A 26,137-nucleotide genomic window follows, 5' to 3' on the forward strand; every position below is an offset into this window, starting at 1 on the left:
GAAAGATTGGGAGTGACTGATCCCGGAGGAGGGGTCTGACCCCGAATCCGAACGGATTCCGATGTCTGAGGGGGAAAGAGATGAGGTGAATAAGTTAGTGCTTCCCGGATCCCAGTTGGTTGCACCAACAATGGTGGCTGAACATAAAGTCTGTATCCTGGATATTGAACCTAGGGATGTGCATCTACCTGGGACAGTGTCTTCCTCACGGATGTATGAGAAACCAGAGAAGGCTAAATGGATAAAGACTCAGAATGACACGTTGAGTCCAACCGAGGGAAGGGCTGACAGTTACTTGTCATGGGGCAGTTGTACCCAGTGAACGAAGCATGTTGTTAACCAAGAAGTATGACCTCGCGCGTACCACGTGGAAGAATTGGTTGAAAAGGATCCTTCCTCCTCAAGACGATTGTGGGGCAGATGGACAAACAGTTATGAATGTCCGTTCGTGGTCAAGAGGGTCCCATCTGACAGAACCTTGTTGTTTATGACCACGGATGACGACGATTTTTCCATTCCCTGTGAATGCGGACGCAGTTAGAAAATACTTCGTGAAAGAAACCCGCTGGACAGAAAAAAAAGAATAAAGAGTCCAGGCAAAAAATGGGCATCCCGGCGAACCAAGAAAAAGAGAAAGGTTCGGGCAAAAGTTAGGGATAAAAATAAAAGAAAAGAACTGTACACCCGGCAAGTTGAAAACCCGCAAGGGCGACTTGGGCAAAAAAGGGTATCCCGGTGGACTGAAACCCGAAAGGGCGGTCCAGGCAAAAGAGGGAATGAAATGAACAACTGCGTCCCGCATGATCGTTTGTGCTCGTGATGACTTGGATAATCTCCGACAGAGACCGATCGGAAGCGCCTTGTTCAGAAGACAGAAGGTGCGGAAAGTCCTGAGGACATATGAGGTGTAACTGAGTGGGAACCCGATGAGATCACGGTTTTCACGTTGCCATTAGGATAGATTTTTTTATGTGTGCAATCACCTCTTTCCAGGGTTTGCTTCCTGTGTGTTGCTCAATTGTGAGCCATCTTTTATTCCAGTCAAATAAAGCGTGTGTTCGGTCAAATAAATTTTGTTTTTTGTGTCATTACTGTTTTGATTACGAAAACATCTATTCATTTTGATAAGAATATTTGCATTTTTGAAACATAGAGGTCCCTTCTGATGCATGCTTGTGAGATTGAAATCTGGAAATCTTACTTGGAAGTCTGAGTGACCTAAGTGTTGAAATATCAGAACACCTGGGGCATACCTGGGGCACGTTTTTTATCTGACGATCTCTTGTGCGGGTGCTGTTAGACATCTTCATTCACTTACCAGTGGTAATTTGAACCTTTTTAACAAGAGATCCCCTCAGAGTCCAAATCAGGGGCAAGGGATAGTGGAACGGTGAAAGGACAGTGAAGGATTACGACGACGGTCCTGGAAAGTTAATCAAGAAGACTCTTCAAAGTCTGATGATTGGAAAGTTTGTATGAATATCAGGAGTTCGATCCCCGTGGAGTACGGACGAGATTGGGAATACAAGATGATGGAGCAGAAAAGTCCAGAAGCGTCTGGGAGTTCGTAAAAGAGGAAAGCCGACACTATCGGTGGACGATGGATGCCGCTGTTCGGCGACTCGACAGGTGTTCCGTGTCTAATAAGCTGTATTTCCCCAGTAGGTGTGAGAGCGTTACCTCCATAACAGATTCGAGATCAGTGTCTCCTCAGCAAGCCTAAAGGTGGCCGTATCCCCAGCGGAGTTGTGACTGTTTTCCAAGTCTGAAGCTGTCTTCCCAGCAGAGGTTGTGTTGATGGTTTTTCCCCAGCAAGGTTTGTCTTTCCCCAGCAGGATGGAAGTTGACATGGTTATAGGATCCCCAGCACAGTTCCTGGAGTTCCCCGGCAGGATGAAATGATGATGATGATTGATATGAATGTGAAACCAATTGGGTTTGTTTCTTAAATGTTTGAACTTGATTTTGATTGGGCATTGCTTGCTGTTTTGACTTTTTTCATTCATTTTTGACCCTAGGCTTGTCCTAGTGGTCCTGTTACTCACTTTTGAGCTTGTGTTTTCAGGTTAACCAACAAATGGCCATTGAGATCAATTTCTTTTGATTGAGCTTGCTTGAATATCACTGTCTAACTTATTTGTTTTGTAGGTGGCTTGGCTCACATGCCTTGAGCCTTGTGCCTTGCACATTCACTTGCTTGTGTTGACTGGTTGACATCTGTTTCATTTTGATTTAACTTTGACTTGTATACTAACTGTGCTTGACTGATTTCAGGTACTTTAGTTGCTTAGTTCTTTGAACTTGCTTTGCTTTGCTTTTATAAGCAATTTGCATTGAGGTATGCTTCTAATCTTCATGTAGTCTGGAAGACCTGGTCTGTTACTTGGCCAGGCAACTGTCTGAAGTCCTCCTTAAGAGGCAATGTTTGTGGATGTTTAATTTTGTCCTTGCATAGAGTCAAAGACCTCCTAAGTGAAGAGGCAATTGGCAGAACCCAAAGGATATGCAACCTATCCCCTGCTATTCAGTGTGTCATCTGCTTTGCTCACACCACAGTGTTGATGCATTGCAGATACAAACCCAAGATCTTGTACAATTGTACAGTTGAGTCAGGTTCAAATGTGTAGAAGGGTTCCCACTTTCTGAACCCACACATTCTTGTCTTAAGCTTTCCCAGGCCAGGGATAAGAGCTGTGAAGTCTTATCTTCACTCACCTTTCATCTGCTTCACCTTAGCCCCTCAATGGCAAGGTTAAGAGCTAACATTCGCCCAGTTCCAGAGGTTTGTTTGTTGAGGTTGATATGACCCCTCGACTAAAACCTAGCCTTGTTTGAGCCCCTTGCTTGTGTATAGTGTGTGCTATCTGTGCTTGTATGATTGTTTGACTTGCTTCCTGTGCAAGTTAGGATTGTTTGACTTGCTTCTTGTGCAAGTTAGGTTTAGTTTAGACTTGCTTCCTGTGCAAGTTAGGTTTTGCTTGACTTGCTTCCTGTGCAAGTTAAGTGCGTGTGTGGCTTGCTTCCTGTGCAAGTCATGACTAGGATAGGCTGGCTCCCTGTGCCAGTTAGCTAGAAACCTTAACTTAGGGTTGATTTTGCATGATAACATCTAGGCTCGAGTCGTAGTCTCCCTAGTGTTGTGTCTCCCTCTGTTATCTGGTTAGGCTAGTCCTTTATCCCTCCGTAGGGGAACTACATCGCCCTGATCTTCATACCAGATGAAGTATGTAGGCAGGAGATTGAGCTGATCTCTCCGGGCGCCTTTTCTTTTCTTTTGTGTGTTGTTTGACAGTTGCTAGGCTCGAGTGCCTGACTCCTTAGCAATTTGTTGTCTGTTTGTTTGAGTGTGTGCTTGACAGTTATAGGCTCGAGTCCCCGACTCCCTATTAACTCGTTGTGTTGTTGTGTGCTTGGGAGCTGATGTAAGTCCATCGAGTGGCAGTTAGGTTCCAGTGTGTGTGTGTGTTTTGGTTCGGATGCTGATATAAGTCCAGTGATTGGCAGTCGGGCTCCACGTTTGCCTTTGCCTGTGTTTGTTTGTGTGCGTGTCAGCCGAGCTACGAATGCTCTGATTCTTCTCTCGTCCGAGAAGATACGTATGCATAGGATGCGATATCCTAGCGAGCATGTGTTGTCTCCCCAGTCCGAACTACTTCGACTCTGATGTCTATGCCTGATAGACTAAGTAGGCCCAGGATACGACATCCTGCCGAGTCAGTTTCAGTCAGTTTCTTGTGTCTCTTTCAGCCAGTGTGTGTGTGTGTGTGAGCAGCGTTTTAGCAACCAATTTCCCTCCTTTTGTGCGTGGATCCCGTAGAGTACTACGGATGCGTAGGGGTGCTAATACCTTCCCTTCGCATAACCGACTCCCGAACCCATACTCTTTGGTCGCGAGACCATGTTCTTTCCCAAGTTTACTCTGAGCGTTTCCTTTCCCTCTTTTGGGATAAATAACGCACGGTGGCGGCTCTGTTGTTCTTGTTTTCCCGCCGGTTTTTCGCGTGATGCGACATTATGTACCTGCAATTAGCAGGAATATTATTTCCGTTTCTTGTATAGACAAGTTTGGTTTTTCATTTAAATTAAAGAACAATTGTTGCTCCATTTATTTGAATGATATATTCTATGCTACTGCACAAATGAACAATGGACTATATGTCATTGATCTTGAAATGCCTATTTATAACATTAATACTAAAAGGATGAAACCTAATGAGTTAAATCCAACTTACCTTTGGCATTGTCGATTAGGCCACATAAATGAGAAACGCATTTCCAGACTCCATAAAGATGGACTCTTGGACTCTTTTGATTATGAATCATACGAGACATGCATATCTTGTTTAATTGGAAAGATGACAAAGTCTCCATTCACTGGAAAAGGTGAAAGAGCTAATGATCTTTTGGCCCTCATACATACTGATGTATATGAACCACTGAACATACCAGCCAGAGGAGGTTTTCAGTACTTCATCAGATTTACTAATGATTTCAGTAGATATGGTTATGTGTATTTAATGAAACACAAATCAGAGTCCTTTGAAAAGTTCAAGGAATTCAAGAATGAAGTACAAAATCAACTAGGTAAGAATATTAAAACTCTTCGATTAGATCGAGGTGGTAAGTATTTAAGGCTAGAGTTTGATGACCATCTGAAAGAGTGTGAGATCCTATCCTAACTCACTCCTCCTGGAACACCCCAATGGAATGGTGTATCTGAGAGAAGAAATCGAACCTTGTTATACATGGTTCGATCCATGATGAGTCATGTCGATCTTCCAAACTCCTTTTGGGGACATGCACTATTGACAACATCTTACACACTTAACCGGGTTCCATCCAAAAAGGTTGAGAAGACACCATATGAGATATGGAATGGTAAGAAACCACATATGTCTTACATAGAGATTTGGGGTTGCGAAGTTTATGTGAAACAACCAATTTCAACTAAGCTTGAGCCCAAATCTGACAAATTCTTATTTGTGGGGTATTCTAAAGAAACAAGAGGGTATTACTTCTACAATCCTTCTGAGGGCAAAGTGTTCGTCGCTTGAATTGGAGTTTTCCTAGAAAAGAATTTTATTTCCAAAGGAATCAGTGGGAGGAAAGTAAGAATCACAAAGCATTGATACACCTATGGAGGAATTAGAGAAGGAAACACAAGTAGTTGTGGAAGAGCAACCTGCTCAAGTAGAACAAGACCAGCGTAGGTCAAGCATGATACTCACCTACCTGAGAGATATGGATATCTCATAAATGATCAAGGTGATGTATTACTCATGGATCAAGATGAGCCTATGACCTACCAAGAGGCCATAACTGGTCCCGAATCTGAGAAGTGGCTAGAAGTCATAAAATCTGAAATGGATTCCATGTACACAAACCAAGTTTGGACCTTGGTAGAGCCTCCTGTAGGAGTTAACCCTATAGGATGCAGGTGGGTCTTCAAAAAGAAGACTAACATGGATGGTAAGGTACATACCTATAAGTCAAGACTGGTTGCAAAAGGATATAAACAAATTCATGGGGTTGACTATGATGAAACCTTTTCACTAGTTGCAATGCTTAAATCTGTTCAGATTTTACTTGCAATCGCTGCATATCATGATTATGAAATATGGCAGATGGATGTCAAAACTGCTTTCCTTAATGGGAATCTTCTTGAGGATGTGTACATGACACAACCTAAAGGATTTGACATACCAGAATAAGCCCAAAAGATATGTAAGTTACAAAGATCAATCTATGGATTGAAGAAAGCTTCTAGAAGTTGGAATCTTCGTTTTGATGAAACAGTAAAACAATATGGATTCATCAAGAACGAAGATGAGCCTTGTGTCTACAATAAGGTTAGTGGGAGCATGATCATTTTCCTGGTATTATATATAGATGACATATTTCTCATTGGAAACGATGTCCCTACCTTACAACAAGTAAAGTCTTGGTTGGGGAAATGCTTTTCTATGAAGGACCTAGGTGAAGCAGCCTATATATTAGGAATCATGATCTATAGAGATAGATCATAAAAATTGCTTGGCCTAAGTCGGAGTACATACATAGACAAAGTGCTGATACGCTTTGATATGCATGATTCCAATAAAGGATTCTTACCTATGCAACATGGCTTGTGTCTATCAAAACACAATCCCCTTCAACTAAGGAAGAAAGGGATCACATGAATAAGATTCCATATGCATATGCAATAGGACCTATCATGTATGCCATGTTATGTACTCGACCAAATGTCTCGTATGCTTTAAGTGCAACGAGTAGGTACCAATCTAATCCCGGTGATGCTCATTGGGTAGCTGTCAAGAATATCCTTAAGCATTTGAGAAGGACTAAGGACTCATTCTTGATATATGGAGGTCGGGAAGAGCTTGCTGTAATTGGATACATCGATGCTAGATTCCAGACAGATAAGGATGACTTTAGGTCGCAATCTGGTTATGTGTTTTGCTTAAACGGTGGTGTTGTGAGCTGGAAAAGTTCAAAGCAAGATACAGTTGTTGATTCTACATTTGAGGTCGAGTATATTGTTGCCTCAAGTGCAGCAAAGGAAGCTATTTGGATCAAAAAGTTCATTAGTGAATTTGGCATAGTTCCTAGCATTGTGGATCCCATTGGTCTCTATTGTGATAACAATGGTGCTATCGCACAAGCTAAGAAGCCTAGATCTCACCAACGATCCAAACACATACTTAGGCATTATCACCTTATTCAAGAGATAAAAGATAGAGGATATGTGAAAATATGCAGAGTACCTACACTTGACAATATTGTTGACCCGCTGACAAAGCCTCTTGCGCAGCAGAAGCATGATGGCCATACTTGATCTATGGGCATTAGGGGTATGCATGATTGGCTCTAATGCTAGTGGGAGATTGTTGGTGTAAGCCCTAGAGGCCCAATACTTTTGGTACTTGTATCGAATTATTTATTAATGATAAAAGGCTTTTTCTTTATTATGTTTGTTAAATGAAGTCCCTAGAATAGCTAGTCCGTTTAATGTATCAAGTGTTACTTAATCATGAGATCCCATTAAACATAAGGAAATTATTCTTAAAGTATCTGTAGTCGAGCTTTGTTGTGAAGTGGGATAAAATTAAATCATTAAGACTATTATATATATAGACTGGTGATCACATCTCATGGATCATGGATAAGGAGTTATCAAGTCTTAAACATAAGTATGAATATTGAGAGTAATATTTATACTGGATTGACCCGCCATGAGAATACTATATAGAATGTAATGCTAAGTGTCATAAGTTATTCTCATGGTGATAATGGTGTATACCACCCTTTGACCTGAAACCACTATGTACCCTAGATGTAGAGTCGAGTGCCTTATTGATGATCAAACATTATCCATAACTGGATGACCATAAAGATAGTTGATGGGTACTCCACGAAGCATGCTGAGGGACATGAGTGACCTAGATGGAATTTTCCCATCCCGCGTAACAGGATAAATGTCTACGGGCCCAATATTGAACTGGACAAGGATGACACAATTTATGCCTTGTGTTAAATATAGACATAAGGGTAAAAGGGTAATTGTGCACATAAGTATTATCACAAAAGGATTTGTCAGATCACATGACATTTTCGTGTCTTGGGTAGCAATGATGTGTTGCTAGATACCGCTCACTATTTATTATGTTAAATACGTGATTTAATATAATTGTTAATGCTGCGAAAACCTACAGGGTCACACACAAAAGGATGGATTGATGAGAGATAAAGTAACTAAGGAACACCGTAAGGTATGGTGCACTTAAGTGAATTGTAGAACATCGTAAGGTATGATGTACTTAAGTAGAATACGAAATATGGTAAGGTACCACGCGCTTAAGTGATTTTGGCATATTATAAGATATGGGTCACATACACTTAAATAGGCTTTTTAGCTTGCAGGCCACACAAGTGGTTCTATAAATAGAACCCTTGTGCAGAAGCATTTATGCAGTTGCAATTTCGTTTCTCTCTCTCTCACACACACACACACTCAAAGCCTTCATTAGTAGCAGCTAGCATTGAGATTGAAGGAATCTGTTCGTTTGAACTGAGTAGAGGCGTTGTCACCATTCAACGTTTGTGATCGCTCTGTAGATCTGCATCAAAGGTTTCAATCGCCACAAGAGGTAACAATTCTATCATTAATCATGCCCATTCGTAAGGATCACTAAAGGAGATTTTTTTAAATTCCGCTGCGTTTTGAATCGCTCTTCTCCTTCAACCACAATATCACATAGTCATATTTCAACCACACCATAATCAATCACCAATCACAATGTTACCCGTCACATTCAAATCATAAAACTCCGTACAAGAGTATTCAACAACATTCAAGCATCTCATCTATGTAATAGTTATGTAATGTAATACAACATCGACTCAACTCATGCTCATCATAGTCCCTATTCTGAACCAGACTTACAACTCAAATCTACATGCATGCGGTACCGATTCCATATTTGGCTCTTGAGTTGAACCCTAACATCAGATCTCTAAGCCCTCACTCTGAGCATGAGACAAACCACAAGTCCTCACTCTGAACTCATGACTCGCCTATTTGGTTCTTCATATGAATTGGGTTCCAACATTTGAACCCCGAGCCCCTACTCTGAGTTTCAAGCCCCCACTCTAGGCTTTGTACATTTCATTAGTCCTCACTCTAAATTAGAGAACATGTCTCTTTCACAACAATGATAACATATGATGCATGACATATAATAACTCAATGACAACAACATAACAAATGAATACAACCTCACTATGATCGTAATAAATGATACAACAACAACATAGAAATGAATACATCCTCACTCTAACTGTAAACAATCATGCAACAACATCAACAACATAACAACGAGTACAACCTCACTATGACCGTAAATGATCATGAATTCAATGCATCACCAGTAGTTATTCCCCGGACTACTCATCTCATCAATCTTCACCAAGCATGTATAAGAATTCGCATAATTAAACTTGCATTTCATAACAACAACACCTCATCACATACATATCTGCACACAACACTCAATCATGTTAAATCATGTTAACACCAAATCATATAAGCAAGTACAATAATTCACATAATTCTATACATTTCATAACATATATATATTGAAAATACATCCACACATCAATTATCTCACAAGGAAATACCACGAGGTAGCTTCGTGCATTAGTTTTCCAACGCTTCAAATCGCGCCTTAATCTGAGTCACAAAACTTAAGTTACAACAATTCGACTCGCGAACAACAACTTTGTGTTGTCATCCTCGACATGCGAGCACAACAGCTCACTGGATGAGGTCGTCCAGACCTGCAGCACCAGAAACACAAATTTTGCCCCTACAACAGCTCCATAACTTCAAATTCCACATGAAAACACCCATACAGTCCATAATCGATGCATAAACAATTACAACATATTATCATGTTGATTATCATCGATTTAACATGTTATTCTATCATTTAATCATCAAAATCAGATTCATGATATGACACAAAAACTCCTTAATTTCAACACAAACATTTAATTCATGAGTAATTTAACATAACAAAAAACCACACAACATCAAGCATAATTTCATATTAATTCATGGTATAAAAACATAATCATGTTCGTTGAACTCATCCAACAATCAATCAAAAGAGAAAGAAGAAAACCCTATTGGAGGTTAAGGGAAACCTTTTTACCCTTTCATAATTAAGACACCCTTAGATGAATAGTCTTCCCCATTACCTTGTAAGTCAGGAAAAGCAAGATTTTAAGCATTCTCTAAGGTTCTCTCCTCCGAGCTCTCCTTTCTCCTCTTTTTCACATTCACTAACAAATGCTCTAAAAACCTATTTTTCTATCTAATTTTCTAATTATATAATAAGTTAATTAGTTTCCTCATAATTGTAATTTTGGCTCAACTAAACATAAGTTCATCATTACTAACCACCTCATTTCATTATGTTCACTTTTTACCCAACTCTTACTATTCTCTCAATTTCTATTAATTTAATTAATTATTTTCCACCCAAACTAATTAAATCAACATAATTTACCACAAATGCTACCACTGACCAAACACGTCATATATCACACATAATAATATTCAAATAATTAAATCAAATAATTCGATAACTAATTAAATAAATGAAGAATAAAAATTAGGGTGTTACAATTATCCACCCCTTAAAAGAATTTTTTGCCCTCGAAAACTACCTGACAGGAAAAACTTTGGATAAGACTATCTCATCCTACTCTTGAACTCCCACGTTACACTACCACCAGCAGGACCTCTCCAAACAACCTTCACTGAAGCGATCTCATTGTCTCGTAAGTGCTTCACTTCAGGATCCTCAATCCTCTACTACAAGGTCTTAACTATAAAGTTCTCTCTAACTTGCACATCATCCAACTGTATCACATGATACAAATCAGAAATGTACTTCCTCAACTGAGACACATGAAACACATCATGAAGATTCAAAAGATTCAATGGTACCACAACTCGATAGTCCACCTCTCATACTCTCTAAAGAATCTGAAACGGGCCAATGAAATGATGTGTAAGCTTCTTAGATTTCAATGCACGACCAATGCCAGTTACCAAAGTAACTCTAAAGAACACATGTTATCCCTCCTAGAACTCAACTGTTTTCCTCCTTTTATCATGATAACTCTTCTAACGACTCTATGAAACTTTGATTTTCTCTTTGATCATCTTGATCTTATTAGTAGTCTGTTGAACAATATCAAGTCCAAACACAACACTCTCACCATAATCATACCAGCATAAAGGTGTCTTACACCTCTTATCATACAATGCCTAGAATGGTGTCATTCCAATACTATAATGGAAAATGTTATTGTAGGTGAACTCAACAAACAGTAAGTAACTGTCCCACTTACCTCCCTGCTCCAAAACACAAGCTCTCAGCAAATCCTCCAAAGAATTAATAGTCCTTTCTATTTGTCCATCTATCTGCGTATGATAAGCAGAACTCAATTTCAGCTTAGTACTAATCACTTCCTACAAACTCTGTCAAATAATCGATGTGAATCTTGGATCCCTATCTGTCACAATACTCGAAGGAATACCATGCAAGCTAACAACCTTCTCAATATACAACTCTACTAACTTCTACAAAGGATAGTTAATCGGAATAAAATGATCTGATTTAGTCAGTCTATCAACAATAACCCATATGGAATCACATCCTTTTGCATTCTTTGGAAAACTCGTCACAAAATCCATGGAAATGTTGTCCCACTTCCACTTAAGAATATTCAATGGTTGCATCAGACCTGGCGATTTATGAAGTTCAATCTTCGACTTCTGGCAAATCAAGCAAGCGTAAACAAACTCGACTACGTTCTTCTCTATTCCTGGCCACCAAAACATTTTCTTCAAGTCTTGATACATTTTAGTAGCACCGAGATGAATACTCAGACCACTTTTGTGACCTCCCTCAAGAATGCTCTTCTTAAGTTCTGGGACATCAGGTACATAAACACAATCTCTGAATCTCATCACACAATTCCCATCGATCCTGAAATCACCTCTTTTACATTGATTGATTAACACCATCCAGTTAGCCAAATCCAAATCAATTTTTGACCTTCTCTTATTTCTTTGAGGATACCATTGGTCAGCCTCAACATACCCAACTTCACACTATTATGAGTCTCTTCACACACTAAATCCATGTCTTTGAATTGTTCAATCATTTTCAATTCTTGAACCATAAGTATCAACATATGAAATGACTTTCTGATCAAAGCATCAACTACGACATTGGCTTTACCAGGATGATAAATCGAGCCAAAATCATAATCCTTCAGAAATTCAAGCCATCTCCTCTGTCTCATATTCAAATCTTTCTGATCGAATAGATACTTTAAACTATCATGGTCATTAAACACCTCAAATCAGGAACCAAATGGACAATGCCTTCAAATTATTAACAAAAACACCACAGCTACCAACTCTAGATCATGTGTAGGATAATTCCTCTAATGAACTTTCAACTGTCTGAAAGCATAAGCCACAACGTGACCATTTTGCATCAACAAACCTCCTAGTCCCATCTTCGAAGCATCACAATACACAACAAATGATTCACTCGGACTCGGCAAAATCAAAATTGGAGCAGACTTCAACTTCCCCTTGAGTTCTTGAAAACTCTTTTCCCACTGAACATTCCACACATAAGTTTGACCCTTTCAAGTCAATTGAATCAAAGGAAATTTGTACTTAGAAAAGCCTTCGATAAACCTTTTGTAGTAGCCAACCAAACCAAGAGATTTTTTGATCTCAATAACAAACTTCAGAGTCTCCCACTACAACACTACATCTATTTTTGATGGATCCTATGTGATCCCACAAATAAATATCACATGACCAAGGAAACTCACTTATTTTAACTAAAACTCACACTTAGACAACTTCACATACAACTTCTTCTCTTTCAAGGTTTGTAACACAACTCTTAGATGCTCTGCATGCTCTTCATTGGAATTTGAATATATCAGAATATCATCGATGAACACAACCACGAACTGATCTTAGTACAGATGAAATATTCTATTCATATACTCCGTGAACACTTCAGGTGCATTAAACACACCAAACGACATCACTGAATACTCATAGTGACTATATCTCAATCTAAACGCAGTCTTTAAAATATCTTACGTTTTCCCTCAAATCTTATAATAACCCAACCGTAAATTAATCTTACTAAATACACAAGCACCAACCAACTGATCCATCAAATCTTCAATTCTCGAAAGTAGATAATTGTTCTGGATAGATCCTCTAACTATTTCTTCAACTCACTTAACTTTGAAGCATACATTCTATAAGGAGCCATTGACACATGGATATTACCATGTACTAAGTCTATAGCAAATGTTGATGAAGTCCCTTAGAAACTAGTCAAGCTTCGTACTTGTTTATTGAACCATCAAGATTTTCTTTAAGCTTGAAAACCCACCCACAACCCACAGGTTTTCAATTTGGTGAGAGTCTGGTCAGTGTCCAGGTATGACTCTTTAGAAAATCTTCATAGGTTAAACATGGGAAAGAAGAGCCTTAGGCTTGAAGTGACCTGTCTTGACATAAGTCAATATGGTATGTGCATTAAACTATTGAACTCGAGGAAGAAGGAATAATAGGGGACTCTGACTCAGTCGAGGGACTCATGATAGAGGCTTGTAGAGAAGGAAGAGGAACCTGAGGACTGAGTATAGGTAAAAAGGTTGAAGTAGTGGGATTAACTTGCAAAAAGTGGGATGGAAATTCCTCGTGAGATAACTCTTGAGTTATACTTGGGACTAAAGAATCAGTTGAATTCGAAATCCCCCCAGTTGAAGTCGAAATTTAAGGAAAAGGAATAAACTCAATGTGACAATTTCAACTAGACAGTTCATAAGTGGCAGAGGGAAAAAGTGTTGGATAAGAAAAGACGTCTTCATGAAAAATAAAATATTTGGAAATATAAATTCGACCAGATCTGCTTAGACACTTATAACCCTTATGCTATAAAGAAACTTCGAAGTACACACACTCAAGACTCCTAAATTATTACTTATGTTTGATGTAAGGACGAGTGAAAGGAAAACACAAGAAACCAAACACTCTAAGAGTGTCCCAACAAGGATACTTGTGATACAAGGCAAAGAACATGGACTAAAAATGAGCAAGGCCCGCAGTGATACTTGTGATACCTTTAATAACAAGAGTGGAAGATGAACATCAAGAGGAATAAACACGTGTAGACCTGATACATGTCATTTAGAGGGATTGGCCATTAGCAACACTAACACGACAGGTGCCTGAATAGGATTTCTTAGAATGCAAGTAAGAAGCATGAGAAGTAAGATAGTGCGATGCACCTGAGTCGACAAACCAAGCTTGGTTCTCAAGGTCTTGAGGAAAGGAATACTTGCATGTGGTGGACATTAAGGCCAGGGCTTGAGGATCAGTGTGGAAGCTTCAAGTCTGTCTTCAGACAAATCAACAAAGTGTTAAGATGTTGTCAGAGCCTGAGCAAGAGTGAACTTCTCATCAAACAATGCCAAAAATCAATCATAGCATGCCCATATTTTCCATAAAGTTGTCAAGTAGGTCAATTTCTAGACGAGGCGCGGGCTTGACCATGCCGACCACGAAATCTGCATCCATGACCTCGAATATGAGAAGAATTTTCATGCACACCAACTGTTTGATGATTAACATTCTTGCCATTTGCTGAAAAAGAAGAAATAGCCAGCTCTTGATAAAATTTATCAAGTTGGGCCTTCTAAACATAGAGGAGTGCTGAAACATCATAAAGAATATTAAGGCTCATGATCTCCATACATTTTCATAACAAATGTGAAATTATGTTCCTCAGGGGATATGTGTCGAACATGATGTCTTAGACAGCTGATTCGATAAGTTAAATCAGAAACACTACAATGGCAAATACTAGATAATGGAGAAAAAAAACAGTAAATAACATGATAGTTGTTTACCTAGTTCGGTGAAACCACACCTACTTATAGAAGGTTGAGTCCACAACCGAAGAAAGGAAATTCATTATTAGTGGCTTAGTATAATTAGTCTTACAAGCAACGACAAATCCTATGTTGTTTAATGCCTCTTCCTAACACTACCCAATGATGTTCTATTTAGAGTCTCCCCCTAAACATGAGAACATACTGACGTTCTTCTCAATCACACAACCCGTAATTGGAGATTACAACTCAATGATCAATGTTGAATACTACCAATCAACTCTAGACAAACCTTCTATGCCAAGTTACTGAAACATAGAGGTGTACATATAAAAATAACAAGGACTTCAAAATAAACCCTAGAACTCTAAATCTTCAATGTATTGCTTGACTTCCAATATAGGTTTTGACCTCCTTATATAGCATAATAATCATGGGTTTTTCTTCGTGGATTTGAGATTTCATTTCATCCATAATTAATGCAGAATATGTTGGATATCTTATTTGTTCCTTGAATAACTCCAATAAGATATGATTGTTTCAATTTAAATTAAATTTTAAATCTTCATTTAAATACAAACTAATCTTCATCCAACTGCCAAATAAATCACTTAAACATATTACTAAAGAAAAGCAATAAAATAGAACTGAATCTTTTCCAAAGATTCATTCAAAATGTAACAGTCTGGTGCGTGTTGAGAAAGGCCTAGAGGTCGTACCAACATGTTGGAGCGTCGTGCCTAGCATATGTCTCTTATACAGCATAAGCAAGCTAGATCAATCTTGAACACTTGGAAAATACTCCATGTTGTTATTTTGCTAAACGCAGCCAATCGAAATAACTAATCCAATAGGAACTACAATCCCTCATTTGGAAAATTGTGTCAAAACAACTCTTAAAGATACATATCACTTCTTCCATCAGAACATGTGACACTCTTTAGAGCAAACAATCATCAGCAATAACTATCTTCCAATTTTCAGAGTTAATCTTAGCAGCGGAAAGTCAAAAGAATCAACATCCAGATGCTTACACATAATCCATTCAGTTCCTCCAAACCAAACAAACAATCATGAAATCATTCACAGACTTAGTCATGCATGAATCTAGTTAGCTCATATTTAGTAGTATACAATCCCACTATCTAAGACGTACCAACATGCAATCATTCACATACTTAGTCACACACACGTAATCAGAACATTATGAAATGCGAAATCTACCAATATAGACTTGTTTTCACATATAGAATAGCCAAATGTCTTGCCCGATGCTTCAGGATCAAGTAAAACATTAACATCACAACATTAGCACTTACCAGAGATTATTATTATTAAACAAAAACATGTGTTACTTCAGCTCTTAGTAACACTATTACTCCCCCTTTTTGCCATAATTTGACAAAGTGTTAGTATCAAATAACACCTAGATGTTAGACATGAATAAGTTAGTATATTAGCACATACACAACCAAAAACATGAGAAGACAACTAGAACAACATCCATAGATGCACATGCATTATATCTATTTTAATAGTACAAAGTTCAAATAGGCTAAAGAGCCTTTACAAGACCAAACACACCCAGATATAAGGGGAAAAGAAACCAAGCTAGAACCAAGAAATCTCCAAACTTCATCTCCTTAGATCAATAGCCAATTTAGGTTGTGTTCATCTGACTCAGAATCACTTAAGTCACTTGATTCCATTAGCTTTGCAACTACAACCTCTTTTATCCTTATCTTCTCAAGATGCATATTTGAGAGCATTGTCTTCTTAGGGCCGAATGTTCCACAAGAAAGTTCAATAATGGTGATGTTGTTCCTAAAATCTCCAGCTTTCTTTCTTGCAAAGGTCATGATGTCTTAGACATCTACTTGATCATCTGACTATGATCACTAGTCACAACAAGCTTCCTCTTCTTGTATCTTATATTAGTTCCCTTTTACATTTGTTCCTTATGGTTCACCACTTAAGATTTTTCCCTTATGTTAATTTGAGGACTCATAATTTGTTGCTTGTTTATAGTTTTATTAGTAAGAGATTTGGTTTTCTGAGTAGATTCTTCAATTCCCTTATTTTTCCTAATCCATTTCATTATGCTGACAAGATGGTTGTCATCATACTTACTGTTTTCTCCTCTAAGATTGATCATTTCTTTATAAGCCTGATTAGTTACCTTACTCTTCTTTTATTGGGACTTTGTCCTATTCGTTTGAGGTTTTTCCTCACTTGATGAGTCCATGGAAGCATATTTTGCATCAATGATGTCGATCAGAAGGTTGTCAAGAGTAGGTACATCTACTAGGGTATGTGTGGATTCTGAGCGAGGTCTACTTGGTTCACCAATTTTTTTATAAGAGGGTCCAACATTTAGTTCATCACCATCATCAATGGTGTATGTACCAATATCTCTCATGACTGATTCAAGGTCGTGATCAAGGTTCTCATATACAAAGGAACTAACCTGATTAAAAGTTCTGCCTTTTTTAACTCCAGTATGTTTGACCTTCTTCTTTGGAAATTCCACTGGGATAATCATTTGAAGTGAAATAACTTCTAGCACTACTTGATCATAAACCCTAGTTTTTTATGAAGCTCGTGTTTCTTCCATCTTTTTAACACTCAATTGTTGACTCATTGTGTATATCGGTCGATGATGTAGTGCTTGAGAGAGATGACTTATGAGTGTTGGGCAAAAGATATTGAAGAACTTCCGTAGATGAGATGGACAATGTAGTTTTTGAAAGTTGAGAGATGAACGCCTAATTTTTGAAGAAGTGATGTTTTGAGGAGAGAGAAACTTTCATGTTGCATGCTTTCTAAATAATAACTTCTCACTCACGTAAATGAACCAGGTGCCCTTCATCCTTGTATCTTTTATTTTTCCTTGAGGACTAGTCATATTTACTTGAGTATGACTTTCTTGACACTCAAATAAGTGACTATGATGTCAATAACCTTTCTTACATGTTGGAAAGAATGGTCCAACATCACATCACACATGCCTTATTTAGTGAAATTGTCACTGTATTTATTCTAATAAGCTTTTTCCACTCCAATGAAAGTCTTACTGAGAGTTGACTCAGGTGTCCATATGTAGAAGTTGTCTTTTGTTCTTGATCATTTAATTAACTCTTCTTGATCTTTGCTGGTGACAACACATTCACCCTTGTTGAAACTTACTTTAAACCCCCGATCACACAGTTGACCAAAGTCAATTTGGTCTTATTCAAAAACAACATCTTCAACTGAAAGCAACGAGTTCGCAATAACTTTAACACGTAACACAAATTCAATGACTGAATTGATACCTTTCTTGACGGATTTCAATTTGATGCATAACTGGTGAACATGAGCTTTCATGTGCACATTGAAGTAATTGTGAATTATATCACAAACTTCAAAGGTATGCTTGCATGAGAGAATGCGAGGAAGAACATATTCAGATATCATGGAGAGAAACAAGATGAAACTAACTTGATCTTAAAGGATCCACTCTTCATATTCATCAAAGATCTTGCCTTCAAGCTGATCTTGAGGCGTCTTAAACTTAATCGGAATGCAAGGATTCACCACTACTTTATAAGCTCTTTGAGATAGGATCACACTTTCAACCTACTGATTCTAGACCGATTAATTTTTCTCCTTCAATTTGATCGAAAGCTTTTGACCGAAATGGTGTGAAGAGGGTGAATCAAGTGCATAAAACATCGTGTGCGGTGACGATTGACGAACGTTGCCACCTGGTGTAGTCAGTGTAACATTGGGAGATTCTTCCATGGAGGCGCAACGAAGAAGATGAAGAAGAGAGAAAAAGTTAGTTACGTAACCAAATTTTGTTAGGGAAGTGAGAGAGAGCGGAAGGGATCGACTCGATGATTGATACCATGATATAATGTATTTCTCACACGATCTCTTTTAAAATTTACAAAACCATTACAGCTTATATATAACAAAGAATACATGGTGGGTGGTGCAAGAGTTAGTTACGATTATGCATGTATGTGCACGGTGATCTACTTATATTAACATACATCAATGCATATACAAAACTATGAAAATAATTGCCTAAGCTAACCTCCTAATACATACCACTGCATTCAATACCAAAAAAAATCACTTAAGTATGAAGTTATTTCAAATATTTTTTCATATAAATCATTTTTTGGATACAACTTTTTGAAAAAAAATTGTGATTTCGACTATGTTTTAATCTTTAATAATGTATGTGCATGTTATAAGATGTCAAAATTAGTCTTTTTAATTTATGCTTAAATAGTCTTTTGTTCCGTGTAAGTTGACATATTTTTTATTTTAGTCCCTAAATCTTTTTTTTATTGATGAAATCCTTATTTGTTGAATTTCATTTGGTTGGTTTAAGTCTCTGACGTCAATTGTCCGTTACAAAAAAAGCTTATACGGCTAACGTTGCTGACATGCTTTCAAAAAATGGTTCAAAGAGGGTTCAAACCATGAACCTTATATTTATAGTAAGGACGACTCTCTACTAAGCTACTTGTGTTCCTTATTTAATGATTGCAACACATATGCATATATTACATAATAAGAAGGAGGACTAAATCCAAAAATGAAATGATTTTGCAATTTGAACTTATTTTTCTTCCTCTATTCTAATTCATATTCTTCTTTTTCCTCTGCACCTTCATTCGTAACTACGTCTTCAATTGCTAACTTTACTCAGTTCCAAATTCTAAGTTGGAAACTTTACTCCGTCCATTTCATTTAATTTTATTGTTATTTTCTGATGATGGGAGATGAGTTTGCAAGCTTCATCATCTAATAAAATTCGTAGTGAATTTTTGTTGTACAGTGGAAGTATTTGCTCTTGATAAAAATGTGAGAAATCATTTTTATGCAAAGGGAAAACAAGGAATAATTTTGGGTTTGAAAAAAATTCTGAATTTGTATGATGGTTGTGGATGAAGATAGGAGCACAAATCCAATTTTTTTGATTAAATAGTTTTTTCATCCCTATAAATTAACGCGTTTTTTATTTTAGTTTATGTAGCTTTTTTTTTGTCTCTAATTGTGGCTTTGAATTCATATCTTCATGTGCAACCTTCATACAAATCCATATTTTTTTCAGATCGATGAGAACATATATGTTTGTTTATGGAATATTCACAATCTTTATCATCATATTCCATTAAAGTTTCGTCAACTTGTTTTGATTCCTTTCAAAATCTTCAATATACATAATGCAAAACATATATGAATATCTCATAAATACTTATAAATACCAGCTGGTTTGACGAGCATGTTGGTGATGACATTTTTTGTTGTTGTCTGTGGTTATAGAGCCACACTTACGAGACAATGCTTAAAACAAATGTGTTGGATGATATCATAGAAATTCGGATTTAGAGTAGTTTTTATATAATAGAATTTATTCAACAAAATGTACTGATGGAAGAGTGGGAAAGAAATAAACATTTTAATAAAGGAGATGGGTTTGAATCTCAGAAGTTCTTAAAAAAAAATATTTTGTTACATTGTGACAAAAGAAAAATTAATTATATAAATCATCTACTTCCTCCGTTCCTTTTTAAGTGTCACTTTCGTGAAAAAAAATGATTTCTTTTTAATTGTCACTTGTAAAGTTAAAGATAGTATTAAATGCAATTTTTACCAAAATTACCCCTAAATAATTATTACAGGAGAGAAAAAATAAAATGAATGTAATAAATAATTAAGGATATTATAAATAAAAGAAAAATTATGTTTGAAAAATAATAATAATGATTAGATTTATTAGTATGAATATAAATTCTAAAAATAACACTTAAAAAACAACAATAACAAAGAGATGATTAATTAGTGTCTTATAAAAAAAATCATTTTTTAATATTTTTTTAAAGTTAAATCAAACCGGCTCTATAGACTTAAATTCCCTCGTGTAATAATTTACAAAATACGCAATTGTATTATTTTTCAATCAACATTACATCAATGATTTCCTTTCAAAAATGAAAAGGATTGTATTCCATAAGTTCAAAGCACCACAAAATTTGAGCTATGAATTAGCACAACAATGATAATAGCATAGCAAGATGGCCTTAGAGCTCAAGAAATGGTGCTTAGCAGAAGGATTGAAATCATTGAAGCATGTAAAACTCGCTCACTGCCGCCTCCTCCGCCTCAACCTCCACCACGACAACCACCTCCTCAACATCATCCTCCGCTCTTCCTTAAACTTTTCCAACACCCACTACCCAATCCTCGTTTTCCACAAAACAACATTAAACCCAAACACCTTTCTGTACAACACCATGATTCGCGGCATGGTCTCAAACGACCGTTTCCATGATGCTGTTCAACTATATGCTTCAATGCATAAAGCCTCTCTCGTTCCTGATAACTTCACTTTCCCTTTTGTCCTCAAAGCTTGTGCCAGACTCAATCTTTTTCAATTGGGTCTGACTATTCATTCTCTTGTGATTAAAACTGGTTTTGATTATGATGTTTTTGTGAAAACGAATGTTGTTTGTTTTTATTCTAAATGTGGGTTTTTAAGTGATGCCCGGAAGGTGTTTGATGATATTCCTGACAAAAATGTTGTATCTTGGACTGCTATTATTTGTGGGTATATTGAGTTTGGTCAGTGTAGGGAGGCGGTTGATTTGTTTAGAGGGTTGTTGGAGACGGGTTTGAGACCTGATGGTTTTGTTATTGTTCGTGTTTTGCGGGCTTGTGCGCGGTTAGGGGATTTGCAGAGTGGGAGGTGGATAGATAGGTGTATGAGTGAGTGTGGTTTGCATAGGAATGTTTTTGTGGCTACCTCTTTGGTGGATATGTATGCTAAGTGTGGAAGTATGGAGGAAGCGCGTTGTGTGTTTGATGGAATGGTTGAGAAGGATGTTGTTTGTTGGAGTGCCATGATTCAAGGTTATGCATACAATGGGTTACCAAGAGAGGCACTTGAGTTGTTCTTTGAAATGAGGAAGGTAGATGTGAGACCTGATTGTTATGCCATGGTGGGAGTTCTCTCTGCATGTGCGAGGTTGGGAGCGTTGGAGTTAGGAAATTGGGCTAAGGGTTTGATGGATGAGGAGGAGTTTTTGTCTAACCCTGTGTTGGGTACTTCCTTGATTGACTTGTATGCAAAATGTGGAAGTGTGGAGGAGGCTTTGAGGGTTTACAAAATGATGAAAGAGAAAGATCGTGTTGTCTTCAATGCTGTTATTTCGGGACTGTCTATGTATGGACATTTTGGGGCTGCATTTGGAGTTTTTGGACAAATGGGAAAGTATGGAATTCGACCGGACGAAAATACTTTTGTTGGTTTGCTTTGTGCATGTACCCATGCTGGTCTGGTTGATGATGGCCGTCGTTATTTTAACAGCATGAGTGATGTCTTTGGTATGACTTCCACCATTGAGCACTATGGATGCATGGTGGATCTCCTAGCCCGTGCAGGTTTGATGGTTGAAGCACATAATTTGATCAAGGGTATGCCAATGAAGCCTAATGCTATTGTTTGGGGGGCATTGTTGGGTGGATGTAGGTTACATCGGGAAACCCAATTGGCTGAACATGTGCTAAAACAGCTCATTGAGTTAGAACCATGGAATTCAGGACATTATGTTCTCTTATCAAATATATATTCAGCAAGTCATAGATGGGACGAGGCAGAAAAAATCAGGTCAACATTGAACGATAAAGGGATGCAAAAGTTACCTGGGTATAGTTGGGTTGAAGTTGACGGAGTCGTTCATGAATTCCTTGTTGGAGACACTTCCCATCCATTATCACAAAAGATATATGAAAAGCTTGAAATCTTGCTGAAAGACTTGAAAGAAGCTGGTTATAATCCAACCACCGAGTTTGTACTCTTCGATGTAGAGGAGGAGGAGAAAGAGTACTTCCTTGGTTGTCATAGTGAAAAATTAGCTGTTGCATTTGCACTGATCAGTACTGGTGCCAAAGATGTCATTCGTGTTGTTAAAAACCTTCGTGTTTGTGGCGACTGTCATGAGGCAATAAAACTCATATCAAAAGTTACAGGGAGAGAGATAGTCATTAGGGATAATAATAGATTCCATTGTTTCAGTGACGGTGCATGTTCTTGTCGAGATTATTGGTAAAACTTTGATGTATTTTGTATTCTAAAGTTGAAATTCATTGTTCGCTTCACTTCAAAAGTTGTCAACCTTTATGTATACTTGGGAGGGGATTAATTAAATCTGCGAAGTCTTGCACCTTCCTTGGATATAGTGGAGATTGAAAATAGTTTTGCTGCATTTGGATGGAGAAATGACCACTTCTTTAATGCATCTCCATACCTGACTTCATAATTCATCCCATCCCTCAATTTGAAGCAGCAGTATGTGCCCAAAACTGAACTGGGAGAGGTTTTGTTTGTCTTTCAGAATGCAATTTTCTCCAGGTCTGTAATTGTAAGCGAGCACGTGAATTACAGATTTGCTGTCTATTTTTTCATTCAATATGAACCTAATTAGTTTGATGATGTGGAAATAAACTTTGCATGACAGACATACTAATCGGATGGAGAACATAAGCATAGTTTTTAAGATCCACTATATATGCAACTTAGACCAGTCAGCTATTGGAATTCTAGCAAGAACGGCACACATTTTATAGCAAGTCGTTGGGATGTCATACTGCTTTTACATAAATGATACTTTACCCAGTGTAGGCAAACATACAAACTTTAAGCTCAAAATTTGAACCATGAGTTTTCTTAACATGAAGATGCATTGAGCTTCTGTTCACTTCCTGTATTGTCTCTGATGCACAGCCAGTATTTCTACCAGTACACTGCTCAGAAGTTCTTAATGGATGATACAAAAGTGGGCAATGTTTTACAAGGTAAAACTTTTGATTCAACACACATATATATAGTAATAAGAATGGAGTTTGATTCTTACTGCCTATTTTTAATCACTTAATCTTTCTTTTCCTGGTACCTTTACATCTAGAACTGATTTATTTAGTTAGAATCCTTTAAGTTTTGCCTTCATGTCTTGCACTCTGTGCACCTTCTCTTTTTTGACGGGTGAGTTCCTGTGCTGGGAATATTATTGAATAAATCATTTCCCAAATTTTTGGTATAGCTTTTTTGATACTATAGTTGCATTAGACTACTAGACAGAGTGTATTTCTTGACCGTCTTTGATTGTTTTTTGTTCCTGTTATGTTTAGATTTATTGGATTTGTGTGACTTCTATAGACAAGAAGAACTCATTATGGGATGGAGGGAGTAGTAAAAACATCATGGTTTTTCTGGGTTGTTCTGTATTTTAGAGCCATTGATGAATTTCATGCCATGCATTATTGACATAAGATTAAAATTGATTTTTTTTACTCAGATAAATAATGTTAAAATCATGGCTTTTTTGTGTTTATATTTTTTTGAATTTCTCCATGTAAACCCACCACTCACTGGATTTATTTGGAAAATTGGGAATGACTGACATTTTTGGCTAAAAGTTCACCCTAAATTTGGTTGAAGTTTGTGTGCTCAAAGATTGCAAAAACTAAGATTCTCATGCAGAATGTTATGGAATGCAGCCCTGCTTGTGGAAATTTTATAGAACGTTTTGTGTTTGTTTTTGCGTGCATGTGCTATGGTGTTTCTTTAGGCTTTTTTTTTTGTAGGGTTTGGTTGGAAAAGAAAGAGACAACTTTGGAAAGATGAGTGTGAATAGGAAAATTGAGAAATCCTTTGGAGAAAATGGAATTTGCACTCACATTATAAAATAATTTTAATAATTTTACACCGTACATCAACGAGCAATTTGTATTCCATATCGAATCATATGTATTATGTCAAATCATGCATGTATTTTAAAAATAAAAATACTGACATGACATGTTAAAAAGAAATGATAATCTTTTATTGAAACGTCGAGTTCGAGTAAAATTATTTTACGTTGGATATGTTTATTAAATTCAATCCTTTATATTTTTTAAAAACTATTTTTGTTCAGAATGATAAATAAATGTTACTTCCTCGTCGTTTTGAATTTTATACAAATTAAGAAAACTAAAAAAGAAATCATAAATGATTTTACATTATTTTTTTATTAATTATATGAGAAAGATAAATTTAAAAAATTAAAAGAAGAGATGGTAATAAATACGGAAGGGTATATTAGAAAAAATAACATTAATGATTGTTTAGTATTGTGAAATGATTTATACTTTAGTACAAATTTTTCTCCAAAGCGAGGGAGTATCATTAACATATTTTTAATATTGAAAGTGTTATAATAACATAAATTGAGTATGAATAATTTACTTTAACCTTCTTAAATTCTCATTCAATATAATTTTGTAATTCTTTCATTTTATAGACAATGGATAACACTTAAATTCTCATTCAATATAATTTTGTAATTCTTTCATTTCTAGACAAGGGAGAACACCTAGGGTGAGGGGTTTCCTCTTTACTTCCAAACTACTCTGATAACATTTTTTAGGAGATCGCTTGATCCCCTCTTACCATACCCATGTGTCCGTCAGGTAGTGTATATTTTAGGTTTAAATGGAGGGTGTATAAGACCACCATAACAGGTTGAGAGTGAGCCTCCTGAGGATGATGTTGTAGGGGGATGCGACGTCTACTATAAGATATTTCACCTCGATGGTTCATGAACTCACCCTTGAGCCAAATATTGTTTCGATGGCGATCTGGCCCTTGAATTGCATATTTCGCCTGAAAGTCCGATTGGAAAGCTCCAATATTATTGGGATCAACCTGGAGCCCTGGAAAGTGCTCTAGAATATGATGTCTGATGAGTTGCACGGGTCGATCAACATTCATTTCACATCCCAATTGACATACTGAATCGTGATGACCATGGAATCATTATTGTGTGTGTGTGTGTGTGGTGGTGGTGGGTGTGGGGGTGGGGGGGGGGGGGGGGGGGGTACATTGACCGCTTCTTATCTAAAAAAGGTGATTGTGGGTTCCTAGACTCCGCTGGAAGCTCTGAGAGCTTTAATGGATGTGATGTTTGTTTTTAACACATGTCGGGCGTACTTTCTCTTGGAGGAGCTAGATTCTCTCACACCGACGAAACCTCCAACAATGGTGTTGGTGGTCTTCTCAGAACTTTACTCGAACATCCTCAAGAGAAGATGGTGAAAACAATTTGGAGTATTCGATAAGTGTTGCCTAGGTTAGTTTTACCAAGGTCCAATAAACCGATTGTATTTGCTAAAAGTACAAATGTGTAACAATCCCTAATGACTAAGGGTTGTCAGATCTTTAAAGTTGTTATGAGGTTGAGAGTTTACTCATTTGGGATGAAAAGTTATTGTATATATGTGTTTTATGTGTTGTCGTTAGTCTCCTTTAATTATATATTCAATTTGTTTTATTTTTTAAAAAATTTAATATGTTCGAATTTTGTTTCACTTAATTGATTTTAACTCATTTTTGCATTTAAAAAATATCTAAAGGAATGTTGTTGACATTTTCAGTTAAATTGTTACCCTAACATTTACACTATAAATTGCTCATTCGGCCCATGCATGGAAGGGACTCAAAAAACCTAAAGGCGTCGCACCACACACTTAGATCTCATCTCTCAGTACAAATTTTTCTAAGAAAAAAAACAAAAGATAGAAAAAGGGT

At 37.1% G+C, this 26,137-nt stretch overlaps 1 protein-coding gene across 2 annotated transcripts; it reads left to right on the top strand.

The window, feature by feature from the left end:
• Positions 1–20,449: 20,449 nt before the first annotated feature.
• Positions 20,450–23,606, top strand: LOC127087046 (putative pentatricopeptide repeat-containing protein At3g08820). Of its 2 annotated transcripts, XM_051027889.1 has the most exons (3): positions 20,450–22,921; positions 23,028–23,187; positions 23,294–23,606. In XM_051027889.1, the coding sequence occupies exon 1, from the start codon at positions 20,586–20,588 to the stop codon at positions 22,617–22,619; it is 2,034 nt and encodes a 677-aa protein (XP_050883846.1). In that variant the 5' UTR covers positions 20,450–20,585; the 3' UTR covers positions 22,620–22,921; positions 23,028–23,187; positions 23,294–23,606. The 2 variants fall into 2 exon arrangements, with proteins under 2 accessions (XP_050883846.1, XP_050883845.1); XM_051027888.1 differs by having other exon boundaries at positions 23,028–23,606.
• Positions 23,607–26,137: the final 2,531 nt, after the last annotated feature.

Source organism: Lathyrus oleraceus, chromosome 5, assembly GCF_024323335.1.
Source record: "Lathyrus oleraceus cultivar Zhongwan6 chromosome 5, CAAS_Psat_ZW6_1.0, whole genome shotgun sequence".
In the NCBI taxonomy this organism is placed as follows: domain Eukaryota; kingdom Viridiplantae; phylum Streptophyta; class Magnoliopsida; order Fabales; family Fabaceae; genus Lathyrus; species Lathyrus oleraceus.

Coding starts and splice junctions, on each gene's coding strand:
- LOC127087046 (XM_051027888.1), top strand. CDS start 20,586: ATGGCCTTAGAGCTCAAGAAATGGTGCTTAGCAGAAGGATTGAAATCA.